Raw genomic sequence first — 24,681 nt, 5'->3', positions numbered from 1 at the left:
GGTCAGCTAGGGACTGGCCTTCTGGGGTTTTTTTGGTAGCTCTGCCTCCTTTTATCTTTTTATTCAATACAACGCATGCTGGGAAAAGCATAAATCATAATGCAGCTCGTGAATTTCCACAAATAAGCACACCCGTGAAGCCAGCACCCAAACCGCGATCCTGAACATTATTAGCACCCAGAAGCCTCCCCGCGCCCTCTTCCATAGGGTGCACTTTCAACCCGCAAAGACCCGGAGAGCTCACATCCTGGGCCCTCCGGCGGCGGTGGGCGACGCCTGAGGATTGCAAGGCCAAAGATCCAGGAAAAGTCTTACCCACGAACTTGAACCGGCTCATGACTGCAGCCCTGGCTCCTCCCTGGCGGAAGCGGAAGTGGCCGCCGCTCGCCCCGCCCTTCCGGGGAAGCCCCACCCCTCGTTTTCCGGCAGCGCCCGCGGCCGCTGAAGGTGAGCGGGCCGTCATGGCTTTCTCGGCGCCGGCGGCCTACCTGACCCACCAGCAGAAGGTGCTGCGGCTTTATAAGCGGGCGCTTCGCCACCTGGAGTCGTGGTGCGTCCACAGGTGAGAGAGGGGGACCCACGGCGCGGGGAGGTGAGGCGGAGGCCTCCACGGAGGCCGAGAGGCCCTAGTGACCGGGGGGAGGGGAGAGGGGTGTCAAGGACTTCGGGGACGGGGTGGGAAGGCGACGTCTCGACCCACAGAGCCCCCGCGTAGACCCGGGTTCGAATGCAGACTTCGTCGCCCGCAGGTGCGCGAGACCTTGAAGAATTGCTTATTTGGCCCAGGCCTCACTTTTCTGATCAGGAAAATGGACAGAGGACCCAGTGTCGAGGGTGGCATGTCGATTAAGAAAGTGCCTCCAGCGTTCACCAAGTAATAGTTTTCTTCATGACCTTCTCGTTCCTAATATTAGCAGTAATAATCTATGCGTATTTTCTCTTGTCCTCACAACTCTGGGAGTTAGGGATTATTTGGCCTTATTTTATAGATGAGGAGAGAGAAGCTAGAGAGTAATTTGTTCAAGGCCCTGAATCTGGTAAGTGGCCAGCCAGGATTAAAACTCATGTGTCTTAACCACAAAGCATCATTATCCCTCCCATCAGCTTTTCTTGTTTTAGCTTCATCCATTCCTTTTTATTATCTTCACATTGCATGAATTCTCATCATCTCTCTCTCTTCATCTAAGACTAGTCATAGAACATATTCATAAAACATACAGATTTTTGTGACCTACACGCAATGCATGGTGGGGTGACAACCCAAAATGTGTGAATGCCAGACCTCCACTCCCTTAGCCAAATCCTAAAACCTTGTCCCACAAAGAAGGGCCTTTGAGGAAAACCTCTAAACAATGAGAAACTGAGTACATCTGGAAGAGTTGTGGAAAGGATCCTTGATTGCATATATGGGCTTATTGTAAAGTCATTGACCTACTTCTCTTTGCTAAGTAGGAAGATGGCCAGGTTCAAGGTTGTAAGATTAATTACTTCCCTAATTTCTCCTTATACATTCATCTGACAGAATTTGCATTCCAGGTGTATGCTGACTGATGCATAAATAAGTCTATAAGGCTTCTTTCTCATCTGTAGCAACTAGTGGATAAATGGGGAAGATGGACCTATAAACAAATAGATAACATGGAGAATTATCAGTTATATAAGAAGGAAGTTGAGCCGTAAAGAATTCTACATCTAGAGTTCCCATCATGGCTCGGTGGTTAACGAATCCGACTAGGAACCATGAAGTTGTGGGTTCGATCCCTGGCCTTGCTCAGTGGGTTAAGGATCCAGCATTGCTGTGAGCTGTGGTGTAGGTTACAGACTCGGCTTGGATCCTGCTTTGCTGTGGCTCTGGAGTATGCCAGTGGCTACAGCTCCAAGTCGACCCCTAGCCAGAGAACCTCCATATGCCACAGGGGTGGCCCTTAAAAAAAAAAAAAAAAAAGTCTACATCTTAGAAAAAGTTCAGTCTTAAGAAGAAAGGATAAAGTAGTAACTATGATAAAACTAATTTAGCATTTCTTTAAGTCTCATTAAAATCTTTTCTCCAGTACTTGATTGATTTTTTGTTTTTTCTTCCATTTGTCCTCAAAGTGCTGTTTGTTCTGCATGGGTCCGTCCTAGGCCCTTGGTTATTGCTGTGTAAAGTTTGGGTAACCCATCTAACACTGGGACTTTGTTACACCTAGCCTCATTTGTCCCTAGAGCTGTATTTCCAGCTGTTAAATTACCTACAGTTCTCTGAAACGGAACCTGTTCTCTTTTCACTACCTCATTTTGGTTCTTCTCCCAAATTCCCTGGCTCAGCTAATGGTATTCCTAGTGATCATTCAGCTTTAAGTCTTAGCATTATTTTCAAGAACTCCCTACTAAACCACTATGCCAACGACATACATACTTGTTTGCCATGTACAATTGGATGTGGCTTTTGTAAATTCTCTCCCCAGTATAATAATATTAGTAGCTGACACTGGGCCCTGGGGTATACCAAGCACTGTCTGAAGTGTGTTTATATGTTTTACCTTCTCGAGTCTTTAGGGCAACCCTAAGGTATCGATAAGGTCATGGAGGAGGAGGAACCCATGGCCTAATTACTTTAAGTAATTTACCCTAGATTACACAGCAAGTAACTGCTGAGCTAAGATTCAGAGCTAAGCAATCTGACCTGATAGCCCACTGTAATAGCTTTGTAGTCTAAGTGCTTCTCTCCTGTCACCATTCATCACTATTGCCTGCTTCAGGCCGTTGTCATCTGAGGCCTGGAATACTATCAAAGCCCCAGAAATGATCTCTGCCCGTGGTTTCTTCTAGAAACTGACACTTGCCTAAGGTGTCGGTCAGAATTCAAACCCAGGTTTGTCTGTTACAGCAGTATTGTTTCTACCCTGTAATATCTGCCTTCGACATCTTTGTATCTCCAGAATTTAGCACCCAGCACAAGGTAGGAGGAAATTCATTAAGAGGACAACAGTACAGTAGCTTTTGCTGCTGGTGTTCGGGACTCTGCCAAGGAAGCTGTCATGATGATGCAGCTGCTCCATAGGCAGGGCCTGGGAAGTTCCGCTACTCACCTGGAAAGCGTTAGCGGAAGTACCGCCCCTTGTCAGACGGTAATACTGCCCAATTGAGTAGATAACAGCTCTAATCTCTCAATCATTCTGGTTGAAGGGACAAATACCGGTACTTTGCTTGTTTGATGAGAGCCCGATTTGATGAACACAAGAATGAAAAGGATATGGTGAAGGCCACCCAGCTGCTGAGGCAGGCCGAGGAGGAATTCTGGTACGGTCAGCACCCTCAGCCATACATCTTCCCCGAGTCTCCTGGGGGCACCTCCTACGAGAGATACGAGTGTTACAAGGTGGGTGAGCACCACAGGGGTCTCGAGCCCCAAATCTCAGCCGTGGAAACCACTTGCCCTTTTAGGGGCAGCTAGGAGATTCCTTTCCTGACAGTAGCCTTTTTCTCAGGTGTCAGTTTGCTCTCTCCCAGGTGCTATCAAGACTTTTCTTTCCAGGAGTTCCCGCCCTGGCGCAGCGGAAACGAATCTGACTGGGAACCATGAGGTTTCGGGTTTAATCCCTGGCTTCACTCAGTGGGTTGAGGATCCGGCATTGCCGTCAACTGTGGTGTAGGTCACAGACGTGACTCGGATCTGGCGTGGCTGTGGTGTAGGCTGGCGGCTACAGCTCCGATTTGACTCCTAGCCTGGGAACCTCCATTATGCCGCAGGTGCGGCCCTAAAAAGACAAAAGACCAAAAAAAAAAAAAGAATTTTCTCTCCAAATTTAGTTCCAAGGTCTTGCAGTATACTTTTTTGGCAGAGGGCTAAAGGACTTGGAAAATAATTCTTTTTCAGACTTCAGAGTTAACCAGTTTCATTTGGTGCTCAGTGTTTCTAAGAAATTCTAAGTGGTATCCAAATAACATAAAGCACTCTGGATATCTGGACAACGCAGGTGGGGGAATGGTGCCAGTTCTCTTTGGACTGACTTGCTGTATGTTTTCAACCCTAGGCTGTTTTACTCTAAGGCATTCTCCTTTATCTCGGTCCTCTGCCAACCATTGCATAGTGTTCAAAAGAGTCCAATTAAAAAATGCTCCTTGGGGGAGTTCCTGTTGTGGCTCAGTGGTTAAGGAATCCAACTAGGAACCCTGAGGTTGAGGGTTTGGTCCCAGGCCTTGCTCAGTGGGTTAAGGATCTGGCGTTGCCGTGAGCTGTGGTGTAGATTGCAGACCCAGTCAGATCTGGTGTTGCTGTGGCTGTGGCGCAGGCCGGCGGCTACAGCTCCGATTGGACCCCTAGCCTGAGAACCTCCATATGCCTCGGGAGCGGCCCAAGAAATGGCAAAAAGACAAAAAAAAAAAAAAAAAGCTCCTTGATTTTTGTTTTCTGTCTCACGAGCAGACCCTTCCCATGCCATGTAAATGTGTCCCGTAGAATGACGCTGTGATTTCCTCTCCCGACAGGTTCCTGAGTGGTGCTTAGATGACTGGCATCCTTCTGAGAAAGCCATGTATCCTGATTACTTTGCCAAGAGAGAGCAGTGGAAGAGACTTCGGAGAGAAAGCTGGGAGCGAGAGGTGAGTCTTGCCTATGTTTTTCCGTGGTCAACACCCAGAAGGAGCTGAGGTTCTGTTCCCCGTGTGCAGAGGTCCAGGTTCCGGCTCTGACAGTTACTTCGGCTCCTTGCCTCTCAGATATACTTTCACTTTCAAGTGTGTTAAATGGAACATTTGCAATTGTCTTAAAAATAGATTAAAATATGTTCCCTGGTCTTTCGGCTTTTCTGTTCTCTAATTTTGCCTCCCCCTCTTCCCCTCCCTTGTCCTTGGCCTCCTGACCTTACTCTACTCAGCATTCCCTTAACTTTCTCCACTAGTGCCGTGGGCATTTTTTTTTCAACTCATGATGTCTGATTTATATTTTAAAAAGCTTGATCTTGCTGTAGTGTGAAGAATATAGTGGAGAGGGCAAGGGGTTATTGCAGTAGTTTTAGTTCAGAGATCATGGCAGCCAGCACTAGAGTGGATATGGTGGAATTGGAAGGAGATTCAGGATGTTGTTTGGAGAGATAGGAAGCATGATTGGTTATTGGGGATGAAGGACAAGGAAGAATCAAGAATGAGTTCCAGGTTTTAAGCTTCAACATCTGGAGTTTGGTGGTGGTGTTATTGAGATAGGCAAGGGGAGGGGAGAAACATGTCAGAAGGACAATCAAGTGTTCAGTTTTATTTTTATTTTTTTATTTTTTTGCTTTTTTTTAGGTCTGCATCTCCGCCTATGGAGGTTCCCAGGCTAGGGGTTGAATCAGAACTACAGCTGCCTGCCTACACCACAGCCATAGCAACACCAGATCCGAGCCGCATCTATGACCTACACCATAGCTCACGGCAGCGCCGGATCCTAAACCCACTGATCGACGCCAGGGATCGAACCCACAACCTCATGGTTCCTAGTCAAGATTCGTTTCCGCTGTGCCACAACGGAAACTCCAAGTGTTCAGTTTTAAATTTATGTTTAAGGATGTTAAATTTGGAGTTCACGAAATGACTCAGCAGGTTAAGAACCTGTCATTGTCTCCTTGAACCGACAGGTTCCATCCCTGGCTTTGCTCAGTGGGTTTAGGATCTGGCATTGCCACAAGCTGCAGATGTGGGTTGCAAATGTGGCTCCAGTCCACTGTTGCCGTGGCTGTGATGTAGGCTTCATTTGCAGCTCCGACTTGACCCCTAGCTCGGGAACTTCCATATGTCATAGGTACCGCCAATAAAAAAGAAAAAAAATGGGAGTTCCCGTCGTGGTGCAGTGGTTAACGAATCCGACTAGGAACCATGAGGTTGCGGGTTCGATCCCTGGTCTTGCTCAGTGGGTTAACGATCCGGCGTTGCCGTGAGCTGTGGTGCAGGTTGCAGACGCGGCTCGGATCCCGAGTTGCTGTGGCTCTGGCGTAAGCCGGTGGCTACAGCTCCGATTAGACCCCTAGCCTGGGAAACTCCATATGCCGCGGGAGCGGCCCAAGAAAAGGCAAAAAGACAAAAAAAAATACTTACATCCAAATTGGTCCAGTTGAGATTTTAGCTCAAAATAGAAGTTTTTGAATTACCAGTTGTTTTAAAAGCCATGGGATTTGGAGTGAATGGCCTCTTGTGGGTGCCCTTCCCTGTGTAAAGGAACTGGATAAAGATGGAAGGAAGCAACAGAAATGGATGTGATTCTTTGAGAGAGTAGAGAGACAAGTCTTGGGCCCTCCTACTTGGAGGGGTCAGGACCCCAGAGACTGAGCCAGGAGGGTGTGACAGGCCCAAGAAAAAGTGTTTCGGGAGTGGGCGGGGCTTAGCCATCCTTGCCTTAGTGGAATAGATTGAGTGCCGGAAGTAACATCCACAGATTGGGGCTACAGTTAAGGGCATTGCTGGCCTTGGTTCAGTCCTTTCCTAATCACACAGAAAAGGTGGTCAGAGGGCGAGGGAGAGAAAACTGGAGGGAGGGAGGACTGTCCTTGGACCTCTGAGGAGAACAGAGAAATGGGCCAGTAACTGGAGGCTAAGAGACGATTTTCGTTTAAGCTATATAATAATCTGTATATGCTGACTAGATTTGCAGTGATCAAGAAATTGAGAGTGTTGCAGAGAGATGGAAGAGGTACAAAAGGCAAGATTTTGAGGAGAGATGGGGTCCTGAAAGGAGAGATTCTAACTCCATTCTAATCGGACAGTGATGTACATAAATATCTTTGGGCCAGAAGTTTTGATGATAGGGAAGTGACAGACTTCAATGTCAGAGCTTCTCTATTTCAAGTGAAATAAGAGGAAAAGCCCGAAAGGGAGTGCTGTGTGTTTGGAGAAACTGGAAAAGATGTGAAAATCGTGGGGAGAAGATGAGCTTGCTGGAGAACAGCAGCAAGGTTGGCACGCGGTAGTGAAGGCCCATCTGAAGTTGGGAACATCTGCATTGTGACTTTAGTAATACTGAGCTGTATAGGCGCGCAGGCTTGAAGGTAGACACATGGTTGTCTGCCATTGAGAGCGATGGGGCCCTTGAGGTTATTCAAGAGGGAGTGGTTGTCTTGCTGGATTAAGGAGGGAAGTAGATGGGGGCTGATGCAGAGAAGGGCGACTTGGGTGTGAGGACCTATGAACTGGCAGCTGCTGGGAGTTTCAAGAATTATTTTCAAGGGGACATTTAAGCAAATGAGCTGCAAGGGGGACACTGGTTGGATTCACTACTTGAATTCATGACTTGTGATCAAGGAGGGCAGTATTTTCTATGAAGGGTCTCAGCATTTGGGAACTTAGAGTATATTTATTTATGGAGAGCAGCAGGTTAATTCTGCAGGTGATAATATGATAACCTCCTCTGCAAAATCAGTCCTCCTCGGAGTTCTCGTGTGGCCCAGCAGGTTAAGGATTCAGCATTGTCACTGCAGTGGCTTGGGTTGCTGCTGTGGCGTGGGTTCAGTTCCTGGCCTGGGAATTTCTGAACGCTGAGGCCGTGACTGAAACAAACAAACAAAAAAACCAAAACAGTTTCTCCTTTACTTATTCTGTCAATATTATTAAATGGCACATGTGCTTGAGGCTTGGGTTAGCTACAATCTGGAATTGGTTTTTCTGGAGGAAGCTTCAGAAAATCATGGATCTGGAAAGTGGGTGTCTCGGGTCTCCTCCTTTGTGACGTGACGGTCTTGGAGATCGCTGGCAGCAGGGGACAGAACTGAGCGTATTTGCATATGTGATCTCATGTTCTGTCTTGGTTGCTATTCGTGGGGCTTTCAATACTCCTAGTATATTCAAATTGAGGTTTCTGAAGGGTGCTTTTGGAGACTGCTTAGCTGAAACATAAGAATAAACATTTAAACAGGTGGGGGGATCCTAACGAGGGGGAATTGGAATGGTCAGTTGTAGGGGTTTTGCTTAATGAGTAAGAGGCGGGGCAGGAGGGTTTCTTCTCAGCTTTGCTGTCTTAAGAATGGGAACACCTTAAAGGAGAACAGCTTTGGTGTTTGAGTTAAAATGTGGACATAAAAATAATACACTTCAGTAGTGAGGATCAGTGTGTCATGTGACACCGCAGAAGCACTGCTGACACTTCTCTGGGGCAGAGACTGGACCGTCAGTTCACCTCCTTTTCTGTTGTTCCTTACCCTCCTGTAGGTTAAGCAGCTGCAGGAGGAAACCCCACTTGGCGGTCCCAGAACTGAAGCTTTGCCTCCAGCCCGAAAGGAAGGTGATTTGCCCCCACTGTGGTGGCATATTGTGACCAGGCCCCGAGAACGGCCCATGTAGGGGAAGATGCCTCACCAGTCCCATGTGCAAGTGAAATAAATTATAGGACATACGCTTGCCCTAATAAAATAACTCAATATGGTATGGCCAATGTGTTCTGAGGGGCACAGGATGCTGGGTGACTGGGCCACTGTCGTTTTCTTACTAGCTGTGCACGTAAAGTATGTTTTCTTTTCTTCTTTTGTCCTTTTAGGGCCGCACCCGTGGCATATGGAGGTTCCCAGGCTTGGGGTCCAATCAGAACCGTAGCTGCTGGCCTACACCAGAGCCATAGCAACACCAGATCCAAGTCGCGTCTGCGATCTGCATCTCAGCTCACCACACCACCAGATCCTTAACCCACTGAGCAAGGCCAGGGATCAAACCCCGCAACCTCATGTTTCCTAGTTGGATTTGTTTCCACTGCACCAAGACGGGAACTCCTAAAGTATGTTCTTTTCTTCCCCATTAAGTCTTATAGGCAACATGTGCTATTAAGGGGACAACTGCAGGAGTTCCCCTTGTGGCACAGCAGCTGGGGTCACTGCAGAGGTATAAGTTCTACCCCCAGCTCAGCGGCCTAGGAACTTCCATAAGCCACAGGTGCAGCTGTTTAAAAAAAAGAAAAGAAAACTGCAGGAGAGCCAGATGCAAGATTTACTGGACTATGGAGTTCCCGTCGTGGCGCAGTGGTTCACGAATCCGACTAGGAACCATGAGGTTGCGGGTTCGGTCCCTGCCCTTGCTCAGTGGGTTAACGATCCGGTGTTGCCGTGAGCTGTGGTGTAGGTTGCAGATGCGGCTCGGATCCCACGTTGCTGTGGCTCTGGCGTAGGCCGGTGGCTACAGCTCCGATGAGACCCCTAGCCTGGGAACCTTCATGTGCCGTGGGAGCAGCCCAGAGAAATAGCAAAAAGACAAAAAAAAAAAAAGATTTACTGGAATAAACTCGAGTTGAAAGATTAACTGTAGTGACTGGAAGGCATTAAAAGCTGAGAGTGACAGTTTGCCAATACTGAGGATGTATTTCTTCAGTTTTCTAAAGAGTTCACTAGTGGAATGTTAGCTTTGACCAAAGGACCACTCTAAGAAGCACACATTCAACAAATAAACATGGATTTAATAAGATTCTCTCACAGTAATCTTTTTTTGGCCGAGTCTGTGGCATGTGGAAGTTCCCAGGCCAGGGACCGAATCCTCACCAGAGCAGCAACCCGAGCTGCTGCAGTGACAACAGCCAGATCCCTAACCCACTGTGCCACAAGGGAACTCTGGGGTTCTCAGGAGTGGAGTTTGATGGCTGGGGTTAAAGGATCCAAACAAGATGACACTCTCTACTTATTCTGAAGGCAGTTCTCCAGCTTTGCTTCCTCTACTGTAGCTTGGACTGTCTGCAGACACAAAGGTACAGGTAGGAGTTCCCGTTGTGGCTCAGCTGTAACAACCTGACTAGTATCCATGAGGATGTGGGTTTGATCCCTGGCCTTACTCAGTAGGTTAAGGATCTGGCATCGCTGTGACCTGTGGTGAGGTTCACAGATGTAGCTGTTGGCTATGGTATGGGCTGGCAGCTGCACTTCTGATTCGACCCAGAGCCTGGGAACTTCCATATGCCATAAGTGTGGCCCTAAAAAGAGGGGGAAAGAAAAAGGTAACAAAACTCTATTAATAATGTCTCCCCCCCCCCCAAAGATAAAGCCACTTTTAAAACTCAACCAAACCCAGCTAGTTATCGTTTTTAGTAACTCGTTGGAACTATTAGGTCAGGCAAGTTGTGCCCTTAGGGTACATAACAATCCCCCAAATTATGTTTTGTCATTTTGTAACTAAACTCAATCTGAGTCTCAGCCCATCTTCTAACATTTGAGGAAGACCTCCACCTGAATTTTAATAAGACTTGAAATGCAGGGCTTTTTTTTTTTTTTTCTAGTGGTTCTTTATTTATAATGTAGGCTGAAGCAACTATTACAAGGTAGAAGGGAGACACATTACACAATTGTTATTTATACAAGTTTAGAACAAAAAACTGCACAGGGAGAGGTCAACTCTCGGTACAAACTAGCAACTAAAGCACAATAATTTACCTTTAGAAACGATTTCTTTATTTTTAGCTGTGACACTGCTTTTACAATATGCAAAAACACAAACAGAACTACCCAAAGTGTTTTGTCACATTCTTTCTACATTGAATTTGGCAACATTTTATATTAAATTTATTCAGATTATACTAACGTTTAAAAACTAAACAAGTGAAAAGCTGTACCGCGGTACAGTTACATCCATTTATTTCAAAGGTTTAAAATACCACTTTTATCTATTGTAATTACCTTGCAGTGATTTCTGCTTTTGCAAAAACCATCTCAAGCATCATATGCACAATGCATCAGCTACTTTTAGTCATCAAGATTGGTGGGCTAAACCACAGGCACTACTGTTGCTTATATTCTGTAAAAGGAGCTTGTTTTTCAAAGAAAAAAAGCTTAAATAGTTTCTAATAATCATGCCTTTGCTTGAAAGCCATAACATAAAGTGTTCTTGAGCAATCACAGCAGTGTTAAAGGTTAATATATAGAACAGTGACTATACAGGTACGTTTCTGTCACATCCAATGCAGTTACGTATTAAAGCATAAGATTATGTAATTGAGGATTAGAGCCAACAGATCTGCAGGGTCTGTGGGGTCCACCAGGCTCCTTTCCCTTGAGAGGTCGGGACCCCAGACAAGCACATTCAACTGACCTGACGACTCAGGGCTGGCTTTCCTTTTTAAACACCACTGCATTCTCTAAATGTGACCCCTTTAAATCTACAAACCTCTGTTGGCTTTAGGGAATGGGCATTACAACAAATTTAACTTTCACCTAAAAAACAAAAGACATAATAAGTCCATTCCAAAAAACATTACCTAGAATACCAAAAAAAAAAAAAAAAAAGGGACAGTATAGTGGTCAGATTCCCAGTGACAAGAACTCAATCCTCCTCTCATCGATGTTTCCGTATGAAGCCAATTAACTGCCATTTATTTAAAAGAAGATAAGAAAAACAAGCCCCCAGACTGGTAAACACATTGGCAAGTTGCTGGACTCCAGGCTGGTTACCCTTGTTAAATCCGTTTGAGTTTTTTCAAAATATTTGGGCTTTTCAACGGCCCAGCCTGCTGGGCACAGTTAAGTAGAAGGCATTTGCTATATCTAAGAATTCCCTGCTATCATTTTAAAATGTCTTCACATTTCAAAAACTGCCTTACCCTTTTGGATGTATTTGGATTCAGTGAAAGTGGGTATAACAGACGAGTAACGGAAGTGGGGGATTCTACGTCTACCCAGTGGCAGCAGCATGCACGGGACGGGAGGTGGGTGCTGGGTGCAGTCAAGAGGAATCGTGGGAGAAAGGAAGTCCTTACGCGCCCTACGGAGACAAACACTGCAATCCGGTATGGCTTATTTGGATGCATTTACCGTGAAGCTACTAGAAATTCAACCTACAAGGCTACTCTTAAATGTAACAGGATTGGCTATGCTGACGGTGTGCCCCTCCCACGACCCTCCCCCCCAACCCCAACCCCAACCCCGTCTACCATCTCCAGCTGACTTCCCTCCGAATATTGCTCATCAATCGTGACCCCTGCTTTCCTCATCCAGAACTTGGTACATTTGAATAAGAACTTTTACCCCTTTTTCCATTTTGTTTGTACATTAAAATAACTTGAATTTGCTTCTAAGCCAGACTACTACAATGCATCTACAAAAGCCTGCAAGAAACAAAACAAAACAAAAAAAACCGAAAAGGCTAAGTATAGTTACCCTTTTTTTCTGAAATTAACTACTTCGTGGTTCCCCTGCCCGACCTCCCCCTGACCCCTTATGCATTTAAAATTTTACAAAGACTTGTAAAAAAGTTAAATGGAATTTGGCACCTTCAGAAAAATCAAAAGGGAAACTAAGATTAAAATGTGCAGAAAGAAAACGGTCAGTATTTACAAATTAAAAGATCAGGGTTATGTCAGTTACATGTGTTGCTTTGAATACTTATCTAAAGGTGTTGGGTATTTTCAAAAGAGCTGTGTTCTAGTTGCCTACAAAATCTTTCGTCTGATTCTAGATTGGAATGGATCAAGACCAATTAGGTTTTGTTAATCAGCCAGTTCAGGCCCCACTGGCAGCACTGCTTGGGAGCCTAAGAGAAGCGGGGGGCCGAGCGGTCGTTGGTCGTGGTCTTCTTCAGCTTCACGCCCCTGCGGATGGCGTTGAGCATGTCTTCACCCTGCGGGGCCTCCCTCGGGCTCAGGTCTGCAGGGTCACTCTCTGCAGTCTGGCCTGGGGAGGCAGTGGCACTTGGGGGATCCCTTTCCTGGTCTTCGGCCTCGCTTTCTGGAATCGCCTGTCTGTGCTCCTCAGGGATGCTTGGCTTGGGGCCTGGAAGAGGAGGGTTGACGGAGGCTTGGCCGCTCCACGTGGAGGAGGGCATGCCGGTGACACCCTGGGGGCCCTCGCTCACGGACGGTGACTCGGGGCTGTGCTCACCCCGCTCCTCGGGCCCATCGGGAGGGGCCGGCAGCACCCCAGGGAGATCTGGGACCGTGGGGGTCTTGACAGGGATCACGGGGGTCTTGATGGGGATGGGACCGGCTCCTATGGTCCCCCGGCGGACAGAAGGCTTGGTGGAAGGGGTCCGTCGGATGGTTGCAACCCCTGGGGTGACCATAGCGGGTCCAAGGGTGGTGGGGAGGCCAGCAGTCGAGGCCGGACGCTTGGCTTGGAACATCCGTCGGTAGGACTGGCTGATGTCACTGTTTCTTGGGATGGTGGAGGATTTGTCAAACTCCTGCTGATCGGCCTCCTGGTCACCGCTTACAGAGAAATAATCGTAATCTGAAACTGATCATGGGATCTGATTAGAAGTCTCCAAGGCAGCAGCAGGGCTTCTGGATTCTTTCGGGGAGGGCAAGAGGCACCAGAGGCCAGGAACTTCACCCACAAACTCATCCCCAGCTTCCCCGGGTTCGTGGCCATCCTTTGAAGTCCCCAGCATCTAAAAACCCTCGACAGGGAGGGTCATTTTGTTCAGCGGACACAGCAGGCCGGCCCTCTGAGGGCTGGGTGGTGAAGAACACAAACCTGCCGGGCTGCAGTGAGGCCACCTCTGAGCCTCCCTGGGAGGAGTCAAGGGGGTGGAACAAGGAAATAACCTGGAATTTGACACAAGAAGCGACCTCCACACGGACCATCACAGAGCTTACTACCTGCCTTGAAATCAACGCTCGAGGCTAGAAAAACAATGGAGCCACTAGCAACGAGTCTCCGGAAACAAGCACAAAGATAGGTCCCACCAGTGAGGTGTGCTCATGTCCTCTCCAAATATGGGGTCATGTGGCGGGGGCATCTCAGAGCACGTTGCTGAACAGCAGCACTCTGCCATCTGGGCCAGGTCAGTGCTGAGCTGGGGGGAGGGCTGTGCTGTGTATTAGAAGGTGTTGAGCAGCATCCTTGGACATCTAGATGCTAGGAGCACCCCCTCCAGTGCCACAACCAAAAATGTCCGCCAGCATTGCCGAATGTCCCCTAGATTGAGACTTGCACCGACGGACTGCCAAGAGGCTTGTCAGTGGGCAGGGGGTGAGGGGGCAGGTTCACAGAGAATTTGGCTGGGATAGGTTGAGTCTGGACTTCAGACTCTGACAGACCTTAGATTCAAATGACTCACTCTGCTTCTTATTAGTTGAGTGCACTTGGGCAAGTTTCTAAGCCTCAGTCTCTACATATGTACAATGGGTACAAAAACACATAGTACATAAGCCATTGTAAAGGGTAAACAGGAAAATCGAGTGCTTAGCACACAAAGTGCCCAACACACATAATGTCATTATCATCAACAGCATCTGTCTGATTCAACTGGGGAACTGCCCTGTACCCTGATCGCCGAACACAAGCAAAGCTGTGAAAGCCTAGCCACTGCCTTGGATGGCAGCTACCCGATAGTGACAGACGGGCCCTCCAGAGCATTCCAAGCTGCTCTGCTGTGGCCAGACGTCTGCCTCCTCCAGCAGGGAGGGCCCCCTCCTCACCTGGCACCGCCGAGGAAGCCCGGCTGGACAGCCCAGGCTGCCTCCTACCTTGGGAGGGGATGGTGTCCTCAGAGCAGCAGGGGGTGGTGGTCTGGGTGCTATAGCCGCTGGAGCACTGAAGTGAGTCCCGGCTGCTCCTCTGGGTGTCCAGCTGGAGGCCCCGAGACAGGGCCAGTGCCAGTTCCTCACAAGCCTCCATCTCCTCTCCAGGCTGCAGGGGGGAGGGAAGTGACAGACCCACCAGGGCTGTGAGCCACCTGTCTGATATCCCCCGAGCCTTTCCACACCTCCCTTCAAAGGGGAGCCCCCCCAGGACTCCTGTTCTCCAGTGACCACCACTCTGTGGGCCCCGCGGGCTGTCAACTTGCTTGGGCCCTACGCAGGCTCTAGAAAGTTCTAGAGTCTGATTCTCATACCAGGCCCTTCCCAGGGGCCTTCTAAATGCTGCAGGGCAGGAAGTAGGGGAAAGTGGCCTCCAGTTTCTGGCCAGTAGATGGCCCCCCACCAGGTCCCCGGGGGCCCGGCCAGCTATACAGAACAAAGAGCGTCACCCTGGTGGCGGCCGACACAGTCATGCTCCGTGGTCTCTGAGCCTCCTCGGCAGCGGCGGGCGCACCTCCGGCAGCAGTGGGGCCTCCCCCGCTGGAGTCTGGCTCCCGCTTCTCTTTGCGGCGCTGAAGAGTGTTCACCAGAGGCTGATCGTAAGGTCCTGGCTTGGCCCAGTCCTAAGTGGAGCAAGCGTGGTCAGGTGCCAGGGCCTCTGCCTCCATCGGGAGGCTACAGAACCCACCAGACAGCTGCCCACCCACAGGAGGCAGCTGGTCCCCTCGGGGGAAGTTCAGGCTGGGACAGGCCAGCAGCCCCTTCTCTGCCCCTACCCGGCTCTAGACAAGGGGGCGGAAAGTCCTTTGGGGACCCCCTAGGTACCTCCCCTTTCCTCCTCTGCCCAAGACTGAAAACCTTCAGCAACTGGGCAGGTAGCCTGTGGAAGACTCTCAGTTACAGCCACCGAAGAGCTGACCCCCTGCCTGAGGTGTCTGAAGGCACCAGTCAGTGGAGAGCACATCCCCAGGGACCAGGCCCACCCTTCTGACGTCTGAGGAACTCCCACTGGCCTAGCAGCCCCAATGCCCTCACTTGTGTAGAGTGGCCACCAGGGGGCACTAGAGGAACCTCAGCCACTCTCCCTGAGGCTGAACCTCCCCCTCTGGGAAACAGCCCCAAAGGGGACTTCTGGATGGGCCCTCTGAGGTCCTCCCGTAGGAACGGAAGCCCCCTGGGCCAGATTTTGAGGAGTCTGAGGGGTCCGCACCCCGTGTGAGGGATGAACTCAAGACCTGCTCAAAATGCAGGCCACCTAGGGGCCAACTACTCAAATTAGGGACCTTCTCTCAAAATAAAGTAGAATACCCTTTTGGCATCAACTGGACTTGCTAGGAAATAATATAAAAACTTTGGTTTTTATATTTAAGCCCACATGTTTTAATATAAACAATTGAGACTAAAAATGATGTCTGCATGTACTTTGAAGATAAACCATCGTAAGTGAAGACACATTTGGGGGTATGGTTCTGTTACCGTGGCCCAATAAGGGACTCAGGGGAACAGTCTGGGGACCGTGGCCGAGGACGACAGTCCCTCCCAGCCCCTGATAACAGCGACACCCTTAGGAAGCCCCCCGCAGGGCAGAACTGGGCCTTACAACCTGGAACCAACGTCCCTGCAATGCCACATCTGGGTCTAACTGGGGTTGACGGGTGTTTCCTGAAGGGAGCCACCTCCTGTCTCAGCTCTGTGTGGGAACAGATGCTATCTCGGAGCTGCCTGCTGGCTTCTGGGTCCCGTTCCACCGCCCCCCCCCGCCCCGCCCCCATGGGAACTGACTGCGGGAGGAGGGGTCCTGGGGAAGAAGGCAGAGTGTGAAAGGAACGGGGGGAGGGGGTTGGGGTGAGAAGAGGGGTGAGCACAGAGGCGATGGAGGGGGGGAGAGGGGGCGAGAGACACAAACCTTCCAGCTAGGGATCTGAGATGACGGGAACATGCCGGGCCCAATGGTGTGATAATGAGCGTAGTCTGGAAGGTGGACAGAGGTGACCCGAGGGAGCAGGCGGGAGGCAGGCAGGCAATGAGGGGAAAGGCTTGCCCCCACGGGCCCCACCTGGGACTCACTTGGTAAACTATAGTGAGAAAACCCGTTAGACAACTGGAAACAAACAAAAAAGGGGGAGGGAAGAAGGAAAAAAAATTAATATAACAGGATGGCTGTGGCGACACAAGATGGCATTGACATTCAAGGGGTGGGGGACGAGACTTGCATATTTACAGATAAAACAAACATCGGGGCTCTGCTGCCTGTGGAGCATCCATGATGTGAGAGAAAAGCGCCACGTTGCAAAGGATGGCATCAAGGGAGTATTCGGTCAGGGAAACAGTTTAACTACATCTTAAAAGAGTCTGGGAATTATCATCAGTATCCCTCAAGTGCGGTGCTCTCGATGGGTTTCAATCATTAATAATTTCAGAGTGATGGCAATTTGCTCATCTCATTATGCAAATTTTCTTTTTTCTTTTTGTCTTATTTTTTAGGGCCATGTCTGCAGCACATGGAAGTTCCCAGGCTAGGGGTCTAATAGGAGCTACAGCTGTCGGCCTACGCCACAGCCACGCCAGATCCAAGCCACGTCTGCGACCTACACCACAGCTCACAGCAATGCCGGATCCTTAACCCACTGAACGAGGCCAGGGATCAAACTCGCAACCTCATGGTTACTAGTCAGATTTCCGCTGTGCCGCGACGGGAACTCATTATGCAAATTTTAAAATCAGAAAGCATCCGCTGAAGCTGTTCATTCCAGGTTTCCAAAATCATCCCACAATGCAGGAGCAGCTTCCAAATCAGGGTGAGGAGGGGGATGCTGCAAACCACAAGGCGGAAAAGCACACAGCTTCTGCTGCAGTGAAACGTCACATCCAACAGCATGGTGACAGGAGGCCATGGCAGGCGGGGTACAGGGGAGGGGAGGGGAGGGGGTAAGAGGATGTCCATCCACGTTCTGGAGAGAAGCCTTCACACCTCCGAGTTCCCCATACCCCTTGCTCTCCCTCTGGACGACCACAAGGTCACTGCTCAGGAGCCAGGTACCCATTCTGGAAAAAGCCCTCGGCTCTGGCCCTCCCTCTGTCCCCAAGAGGGGCCGCTCTTGGTGGAGACTTTGAGTTTCTAGGAGCAGCTGGCCAGGGAACGGGCTGGGGCGGGGGGAGGCTGGGACCCCAGATGGTCACCTTCTCCGTGGACGCCCAGGCGCCCATGGTGGAGCCTGAACTGACCGAGGTGGGCGAGCTGCACTCGCTCACTGACTGGCAGGTTTCCGAGGCTTCGGAGGAGGCCGAGCTGGATGAGTTCTGCAGCCAAGGAGGGACCACACGCCACCAAGAAAGAAGAGTCATAAAAAAGAAAAGGTGGGGGCAGGGGTGGGGAAGGGCACGCACGAGAGAAACAGACACGTACACGGAAGAGGGAAGGATGAGAGAAGCACAGGGTTAGGGTCATTATTCCCAAAGCTGCGCCCACATAGAAGCTACCAGGCCCTGGACAGGAAGCGTGAGACCCAGCGAGCTCCAGACCCATTGGACCCTAAGCTCCCCAGACCCCCACATCTGAGCGTGGCCCACAGCTTCTGTGCCTGGCACCAGGGATCCCTGTGCGCTCCTGGGCGTTCCTGCCAGTGCCGCAGGCCCAGGGACCGAGGGACGCTCGCCTCTGATACCTCTCAGGGGCCGAGGCATTACTGATTGCTTGGGCTTTTGTTCCACATCCGCCTTCATCACATGCAGCCTCTGAGTCTCTAGGGGGTGGTTTCTGGCTACAGAGCTGCCTCCTCATAAGACACCATTTATTTTAGGTCTCTGCCTGGGGAGTGACTTTGATCTTTGGGGCAGTGAAGCCCAGTGGTCAGGGCAGTGTTCCCGGTGGCCGTCGTGGGGAGGGATGAAACTTCCTGGCAGGAGCTGGGATGTTACAGGAGGGGTGTTGGGCTGGGAAAAGACCTCTTCAGGCTGATTTTCTCAAACCTGCAGTCTCTGCCAGTCACCCCGCTGCTGGCCAGGGCACCTGCTCCCAACCAGTCAGTTTCCTAAACTTCAGCTGAGGCGGAGACTGCCTGTCAGTTGACCATCACACTGCAATATTCCAGTCCTGTCCTGGCCACGTGGCAGGTGCCTAACAGTGCGGACTGGATGATGGACCATGACCATCTCGTCCCTGTAACTGAGTCCCCAGCACATACTGGGATAGTGCTTTGCGTTCTCCCAGGCATTTGCTTTGCGTTCCGTACTGTTAACTGCCATCTCCTCCCACTTGTTCAAGCAAGTCTGAGCCTCCTCTACCGCTTCCCTGGAAGTGTTCTTATATTCATTGGCAAGGAGGCCAGATCCGTGCTTCTGTCCACCCGTTTCACCAGCCAAAGAAACGTTCCTACAAAAGGGTAGGTCTTTAGCCTCCCAGCCTGCAAGAGCAAGGAACCGAAAAGGCACTCCATGATGCACGTGGCCAAAGCAGGGCCGGGCAGCGCGGTGGACGTCCTGGCTGCTTCCCCAGCTCTGTGCCTGGTTAGCAGTCCAGGATCTCAAGTCTCGAAGTCTGGCTTGAAGGCTTTTCTCTGCCACGTCCCAGTCAAGGAACCATGGGCTCAATCTCTCTAAACCTCTGTTTTTCATCTTTAGAATAGGGGTCAATAATAGCTATAAGATGATGATTAAAAGAGATCACAGGTATGTGTGTACGTATGTGTGTGTGTGTAGTGCTTAATCAACTGTAAATAAAAATCAATTATCATTATAATTTATCAGGACTATTTATTTTGGTTCCTCTACTTCAAGGATGTTCAATTTGAAAAAAGAACCAGTCAATCACCCTAGGACTGCAGGTCCATAGTTCTTTTGACTTATGCTCATTTTTTTTTCTGAAGAACCCCCTGTCTTGATGGAGTGAATGGCTCTAGGCCTGAGCTGCAATCATGGCCCCACCACTCCTGGGCCAATGTGGCACAATTTGAAAAGAGCAGAGTGGAGGATGATGGGAGAATTCTGAACACATTGCCCCACGGCATTCATTTCCACCTGTGCACCTGAGTCGGGAAATGAAGGGACCTCCCCCCTTATGGATGTGCTCTCTGCATCCACACAAATAAAGGTAACCCCCACTGCCCTCCAAGAGACTGTACCCTCTGGACTGTGCCATGTGTCAAATTTCCTTAAATTTCCCCTCTACCTTATAAGCAGCCATAATGGCTTAAAAAAAAAACAAACAAAAACAAAAACAAAACAAACCCAGAATTCTCAATTAAATTTTGCAGCATCCCTGAGTTTATTGAACTATCCTAGAGTTGCAAGCCAAGCATTTCCTGGGCATCGGCTTTCAGACTTAAATCCCAACAAGCCGCCTTCCGCTTCCCTTGACTTTACTGGAGGCAGAAACACTGCTTCATTCAGCCTGATCCACGCACATGGCAAGGCTGAAGCACACGGTTTTTTTTTTTTCCCCCCCCCCCCCCCCAGAAAAGGGTGTCAGCACACAATACTGTGTTAATTTGTTAGTTGATTAAAAACCCACACAGAATGACGCTGCTCATTAGAAAGGCCTTTGAGGGCTTGCAAATTCCTGCTCTCCCTCCGACCATTCTCACTCTCCACTCACAAGACATGCAGGTGTGGTTTAGTGCCATATGTGCTGGGGACAGATGAGGGCAGAGACGGGGGACACGTGGGTGACACCTTAGAGACTAAGCCAAAGCACCCCAGCTAGGACAAGCACATCAGAACTGAAAGTGGCAACTCCTGGCTCTGAGTACTTCTGTTTGAAATGAGCCTCGATCCCCGGAAGATGAGGGAGGCCACGGTCCCCTGAGGACGGCTGAAAGACGCCAAAGGGGGAAGGAACCGGGCTGAGCGGCTCTGGGTTCACCAGCGTCAGACGTGTCAGGCGAGTGACCTTCCAGCCTAGGCTCCTAAGCACCTCAGGTGCTTCCTCTGCGTGGAATGCTCGTCCAAACACGCTGCCAGGGGCGCCTTATGGCTGGGGGTGGCACAGAAAGGGTGCTGGACCAGTTGCCAGAAACCCTTGTGCCAGCTTCCCAACCTGCAGGTCACGGAACTGTGCAACTCAGTTGCGTTATGTCTCTGAGCCTCTGTTCGAAACAAGACTCTGCGTGGTTATTGGCAGGACTACACAGATAAGAAAAGCAGGAGCTCCTAGGATGGTACCTGGCACACAGGAGGTATTTGGTGGCTGTCAGGCAAATTGGATACCTGGATGAACAAGACAAGCACATGACTTTCTGAATCCAAAGGATGTTGGACCAAAGGCTGTGGTTGGCTTCAAAATGTACAGGACAGGCTTGCTTGCCAGCACCACGCTCCCCAGCAGATGGTGCTGCGGGGCACCCTGGGTCTTCATGTTTCCTGGTGTCTGTATGCCATGCTGCTTTCTAATCTAGAGGCCAACTCACTGGCACTAGGAGAGGACAGAGGCAGGCAGGGGACGGGTATCCGATGCCCTGCCCGGCTCCTGCCTTCTGCTTCAGCTGGACCTGCTGGGCATCTAGCACCACCTAACCTGACTGGGGTCAAAGGGATTCAACACCTTCCCTTCTCCCAGAAGCAAGGTGCCAACAGAAGATGCTTTCTTTCTCATTCTCATTCTCAACACATATTGATAAAAGGAAGCTGAGAGCACCAAGGAAGGGCTGCGAGGGAGGCACTGTTCAACAACAGAGTCTCTGCCTCTGTGTGCAAATGCCCAGGAATTACTAATTGTGCTAAGCCGGGCACTTACAAGGATGCCAGAGGGTGGCTAACCACTTTGAGTCTGTCTACCTACTTGGGAAAACCCTCCAGATCAACGTGGTAACTCAGCCATCAGCAGCATGATGACCATAAGCTTCAACCCCCACTGAAGTCTCTCTCCCTTTAGGGGGACAATACATTTAAAGATGAGAAATTAAACCAGAGGGTTCCTGAGTCAGAAGACGGGGGTTCTGTCCCAACCCAGGTCCCCCTCTGTTTTCTTTTCTTTTTTTTTTTTTTTGGTCTTTTTTGCCTTTTCTAGGGCCATTCCCATGGCATATGGATGTTCCCAGGATAGGGGTCTAATCAGAACTGCAGCCACCGGCCTACACCAGGGCCACAGCAACGCGGGATCCGAGCCGCATCTGCAACCTACATCATAGCTCATGGCAACGCCAGATCCTTAACCCACTGAGCAAGGCCAGAGATCGAACCCACAACTTCATGGTTCCTAGTCGGATTCGTTAAGCACCGAGCCACGATGGGAACTCCCCAGGTCCCCCTCTGATTCCAGCCACTGAGGGTGGTCAGGACCCAGGTTTTGTGATGGCTGCTCCTGGCACCCAGAGCACCCTTACCTGGTTGGGGGCCTCTGGCGGCATGGGGGATGGCGACTTGGACTGGAAAGCGTCCTGGGAGATGAATCCTGAGTCGTGAGAGGACACGCTGGAGAGCCGCACAGGTGCCTGCTGGGCCAGGCTGGAGCCGCGGTAGCGGTAGTGGGAGCTGGGCGAGTGCGAGTGGGAGCCGTGGGAGCCGCTGGACCTCGAGTCGCTGCTGTTGACACTGTTCAGGCTGCTGTGGGGGGGGGAAGGGGACAGACAGGGGAAGCACAACATGATGCCATCAGCCCCAAGGAGCTGCGCAAATGGTGAGAGGTGTTTTTAAAAGACCCAACTATCAAGCTGATAAATAAAAGTTTTTTCTCATGAGTAAGCGGGGGAGATCCAGTCAACGGTGCAATGAGGCAGCCTTAGGACGCAGGCCTGTGATTCTTAAGAGTCCAGTGCTTATGGGAAAATGTTCAGCATCGATAATTATTAGAGAAATGCACATCAAAACTACAATGAAGGACCACCTCACACGGGTCAGAATGGCTACAATTATTAAGTCTACAAATAGCAAATGCTGGAGAGGGTGTGGAGAAAAGAACCCTCCTACACTGTGGGAATGTAAATTGGTACAAACACGATGGAGAACAGTATGGAGGGTCCTCAAAAAACTAAAAATAGAACTACCACATGATCCAGCAATCCCACTCTTAGGCATATATCCTGACAAAACTACAAAAAGATCCATGCATGGGTATGTTCATAGCCGCACAATTCTCAATAGTCAAGATATGGAAGCAACCTAAATGTCCATCAACAGATGAATGCATTAAGAAGATATGGTACACATATTCCATGGAGTATTATTCAGCTATTAAAGAGAATGAAATAGTGCCATTTGTAGCAACATGGATGCTATTAGAGATTCGCATACTAAGCGAACTAAGTCAGAACGAAAAAGACAAAAACCATATGCTATCACTTACATGTGGAATCTAAAACATGGCACAAAGGAACCTATCTACAAAACAGAACCAGACTCACAGACATGGAGAGGTGGCAAGAGAGAGTGGGATGGACTGGGAGTTTGGGGTTAGTAGATGCAAACTATTACATCTAGAATGAATAAACAACAAGATTCTACTGTATAGCACAGGGAACTATATCCAGTCTCTTGGGACAGACCATGGTGGGAGATAATAAAGGGGTGTGTGTGTGGGTGTATGTGTCTGGGTCACTTTGCTGTACAGCAGAAATTGACACAACACTGTAAATCAATTATACTCTAATAAAAAATAGGAAGCAGATGTCTCTTTTTTTTTTGTCTTTTTACCATTTCTAGGGCTGCCCCAGTGGCGTATGGAAGTTCCCAGGCTAGGGGTCGAATCAGAGCTGTAGCCGCCGGCCTACACCACAGCCACAGCAACACAGGATCTGAGCCGCGTCTGCGACCCACACCATAGCAATGCTGGACCCTTAACCCACTGAGCAAGGCCAGGGATTGAATCAGCAACCCCATGGTTCCTAGTTGGATTCGTTAACCACTGAGCCATGACGGGAACTCCCGGAAGCAGATGTCTTAAAAAAAATAAAAGAGTTCAGTGATGCCCAATTATGCTGTGTCACCTATCGCCAAGCCAGAGGACCCCACTGTCTGTGGCACGAAAACAGGGCTCATCTCATCTGCTCACCAAAACCACGGCCCTGAAGCCAAAACCATGAAGGCTGCAGCATGACCCAGCTGGAACACACCAGTATCTTCCTTAGATGGACCACCCGGGCCCAGGAGACCAAGGTCACCCCAGCCAACCACCACTTTGCATCGAGAGACTCCTTGAGGTGATTTAATCCTAAGGGAGCCTTGCGCAAGAACCCCGCACAGAACACCAGCAAAGCAACCCTGTGTTTGCATCCATGTGTTTTAGATTTTATTAACAAAGTTGGTGCTTTACTAAATGGCTTGGCCACAGGGGTTTCTCTATTAAAATACCTATAGGCCTGGCATCAGAGAACACCTGGCAAGACTAAAGGCCATCAATCTACGCTGTTTGCTTCCGAGGAGGGAGAGTAAACAGGATGCTGGGAAGTGAGGCATGCCCGCTGGTGCTCTGTCTGCATCCTGCTTGCAATCCTAAGCAATACGTTGTACACTCTGTCTGATCACTCACATGATGAAACCCAGAAAACTACACAAAGCCACGTGGTCCAAACAAGCAGAGCTGACACAGATGGGGCAGCTGGTAGAAGCATCAGAAGGTGTGAAATAGGAGTTCTGGTCATGGCACAGTAGTTAACGAATCTGACTAGGTACCATGAGATGGCGGGTTCGATCCCTGGCCTTGCTCAGTGGGTTACGGATCTGGCGTTGCCGTGAGCTGTGGTGTAGGTTGCAGATGTGGCTCGGATCCTGAGTTGCTGTGGCCCTGGCGTAGGCCGGCGGCTACAGCTCTGATTCCACCCCTAGGCTGGGAACCTCCATATGCCTTGGGAGCGGCCCTGGAAAAGGCAAAAAAAAAAAAAAGGTGTGAAATAAATAACCCGGCCCGGGATTAGAAAATTTGTGGTTTCTGCTGCTAATTGCGCAAGAGACACGTCAAATTTCACAAACTCTGACAGCTAACAAGGCAGTCAAGGGCCGTGTGACTATTCCACACTAGAATTACTTGTGTGAATGTTCCTACAGATACAGGGGACTCTTCTGGGGGAAGTCACTGCTACGGGGGATAGTTATCATGACTGTGGCTTTTCCTGTCCCGTCAGCCAGAAAAGGGCATTTGGAGACTGACAGCAAAGCTCATTGCAAGTCCGCTGCAGCAAGCTCAGAGCTGATGGTGTCCACGCAGCATGATTTTCTATTGAAACTGAAACTATAAGAAAGAAAAGATACTCCTGTAGCTTTCTTTTAGACTGAGGAGATAGTTTTCTTGGTCACTAAAGAAAAAAAACCCCTCGATA

General features: G+C 49.7%; 3 protein-coding genes across 16 annotated transcripts in view; 1 reads left to right on the top strand and 2 right to left on the bottom strand.

The window, feature by feature from the left end:
* Nucleotides 1-393, bottom strand: part of TATDN1 (TatD DNase domain containing 1) — a 44,230-nt gene extending 43,837 nt beyond the window's left edge. For 2 of the 5 annotated variants that reach the window (XM_047783291.1, XM_047783293.1), the window contains exon 1: nucleotides 316-355. Coding sequence is in view for 1 of the 5 variants with exons in the window: in XM_047783289.1 (XP_047639245.1) it covers nucleotides 316-337 (22 nt within the window). In the remaining 4 variants the exon portion in view is untranslated. Of the gene's footprint in view, nucleotides 1-315 lie in introns of all 5 variants that reach the window. The other 3 variants (XM_047783289.1, XM_047783290.1, XM_047783292.1) reach the window with 3 other exon arrangements.
* Nucleotides 394-401: 8 nt separating this feature from the next.
* NDUFB9 (NADH:ubiquinone oxidoreductase subunit B9) lies at nucleotides 402-8,373 on the top strand. Of its 2 annotated transcripts, none has more exons than XM_047783297.1 (4): nucleotides 402-562; nucleotides 3,169-3,361; nucleotides 4,471-4,584; nucleotides 8,158-8,373. In XM_047783297.1, exons 1-4 carry the CDS (start codon nucleotides 462-464, stop codon nucleotides 8,287-8,289), a joined length of 540 nt encoding a protein of 179 aa, XP_047639253.1. In that variant the 5' UTR covers nucleotides 402-461; the 3' UTR covers nucleotides 8,290-8,373. The 2 variants fall into 2 exon arrangements, with proteins under 2 accessions (XP_047639253.1, XP_047639254.1); XM_047783298.1 differs by lacking the exon at nucleotides 402-562 and adding an exon at nucleotides 665-874.
* A 1,974-nt stretch (nucleotides 8,374-10,347) lies between these two features.
* MTSS1 (MTSS I-BAR domain containing 1) overlaps nucleotides 10,348-24,681 on the bottom strand; it is a 171,360-nt gene continuing 157,026 nt past the window's right edge. For 2 of the 9 annotated variants that reach the window (XM_047783281.1, XM_047783282.1), the window contains 5 exons: nucleotides 21,754-21,973; nucleotides 17,615-17,734; nucleotides 14,884-15,057; nucleotides 14,381-14,543; nucleotides 10,348-13,145 (listed from right to left, as the gene is read on the bottom strand). In XM_047783281.1, coding sequence (XP_047639237.1) covers nucleotides 12,445-13,145; nucleotides 14,381-14,543; nucleotides 14,884-15,057; nucleotides 17,615-17,734; nucleotides 21,754-21,973 — 1,378 coding nt within the window. In that variant the 3' untranslated portion in view covers nucleotides 10,348-12,444. Of the gene's footprint in view, nucleotides 13,146-14,332; nucleotides 14,544-14,883; nucleotides 15,058-16,340; nucleotides 16,536-17,614; nucleotides 17,735-21,753; nucleotides 21,974-24,681 lie in introns of all 9 variants that reach the window. The other 7 variants (XM_047783278.1, XM_047783279.1, XM_047783283.1 and 4 more) reach the window with 5 other exon arrangements.

This window comes from Phacochoerus africanus, chromosome 6, assembly GCF_016906955.1.
Source record: "Phacochoerus africanus isolate WHEZ1 chromosome 6, ROS_Pafr_v1, whole genome shotgun sequence".
Taxonomy (NCBI): Eukaryota; Metazoa; Chordata; class Mammalia; order Artiodactyla; family Suidae; genus Phacochoerus; species Phacochoerus africanus.
This window is presented reverse-complemented; position numbering and strand designations above follow the sequence as displayed.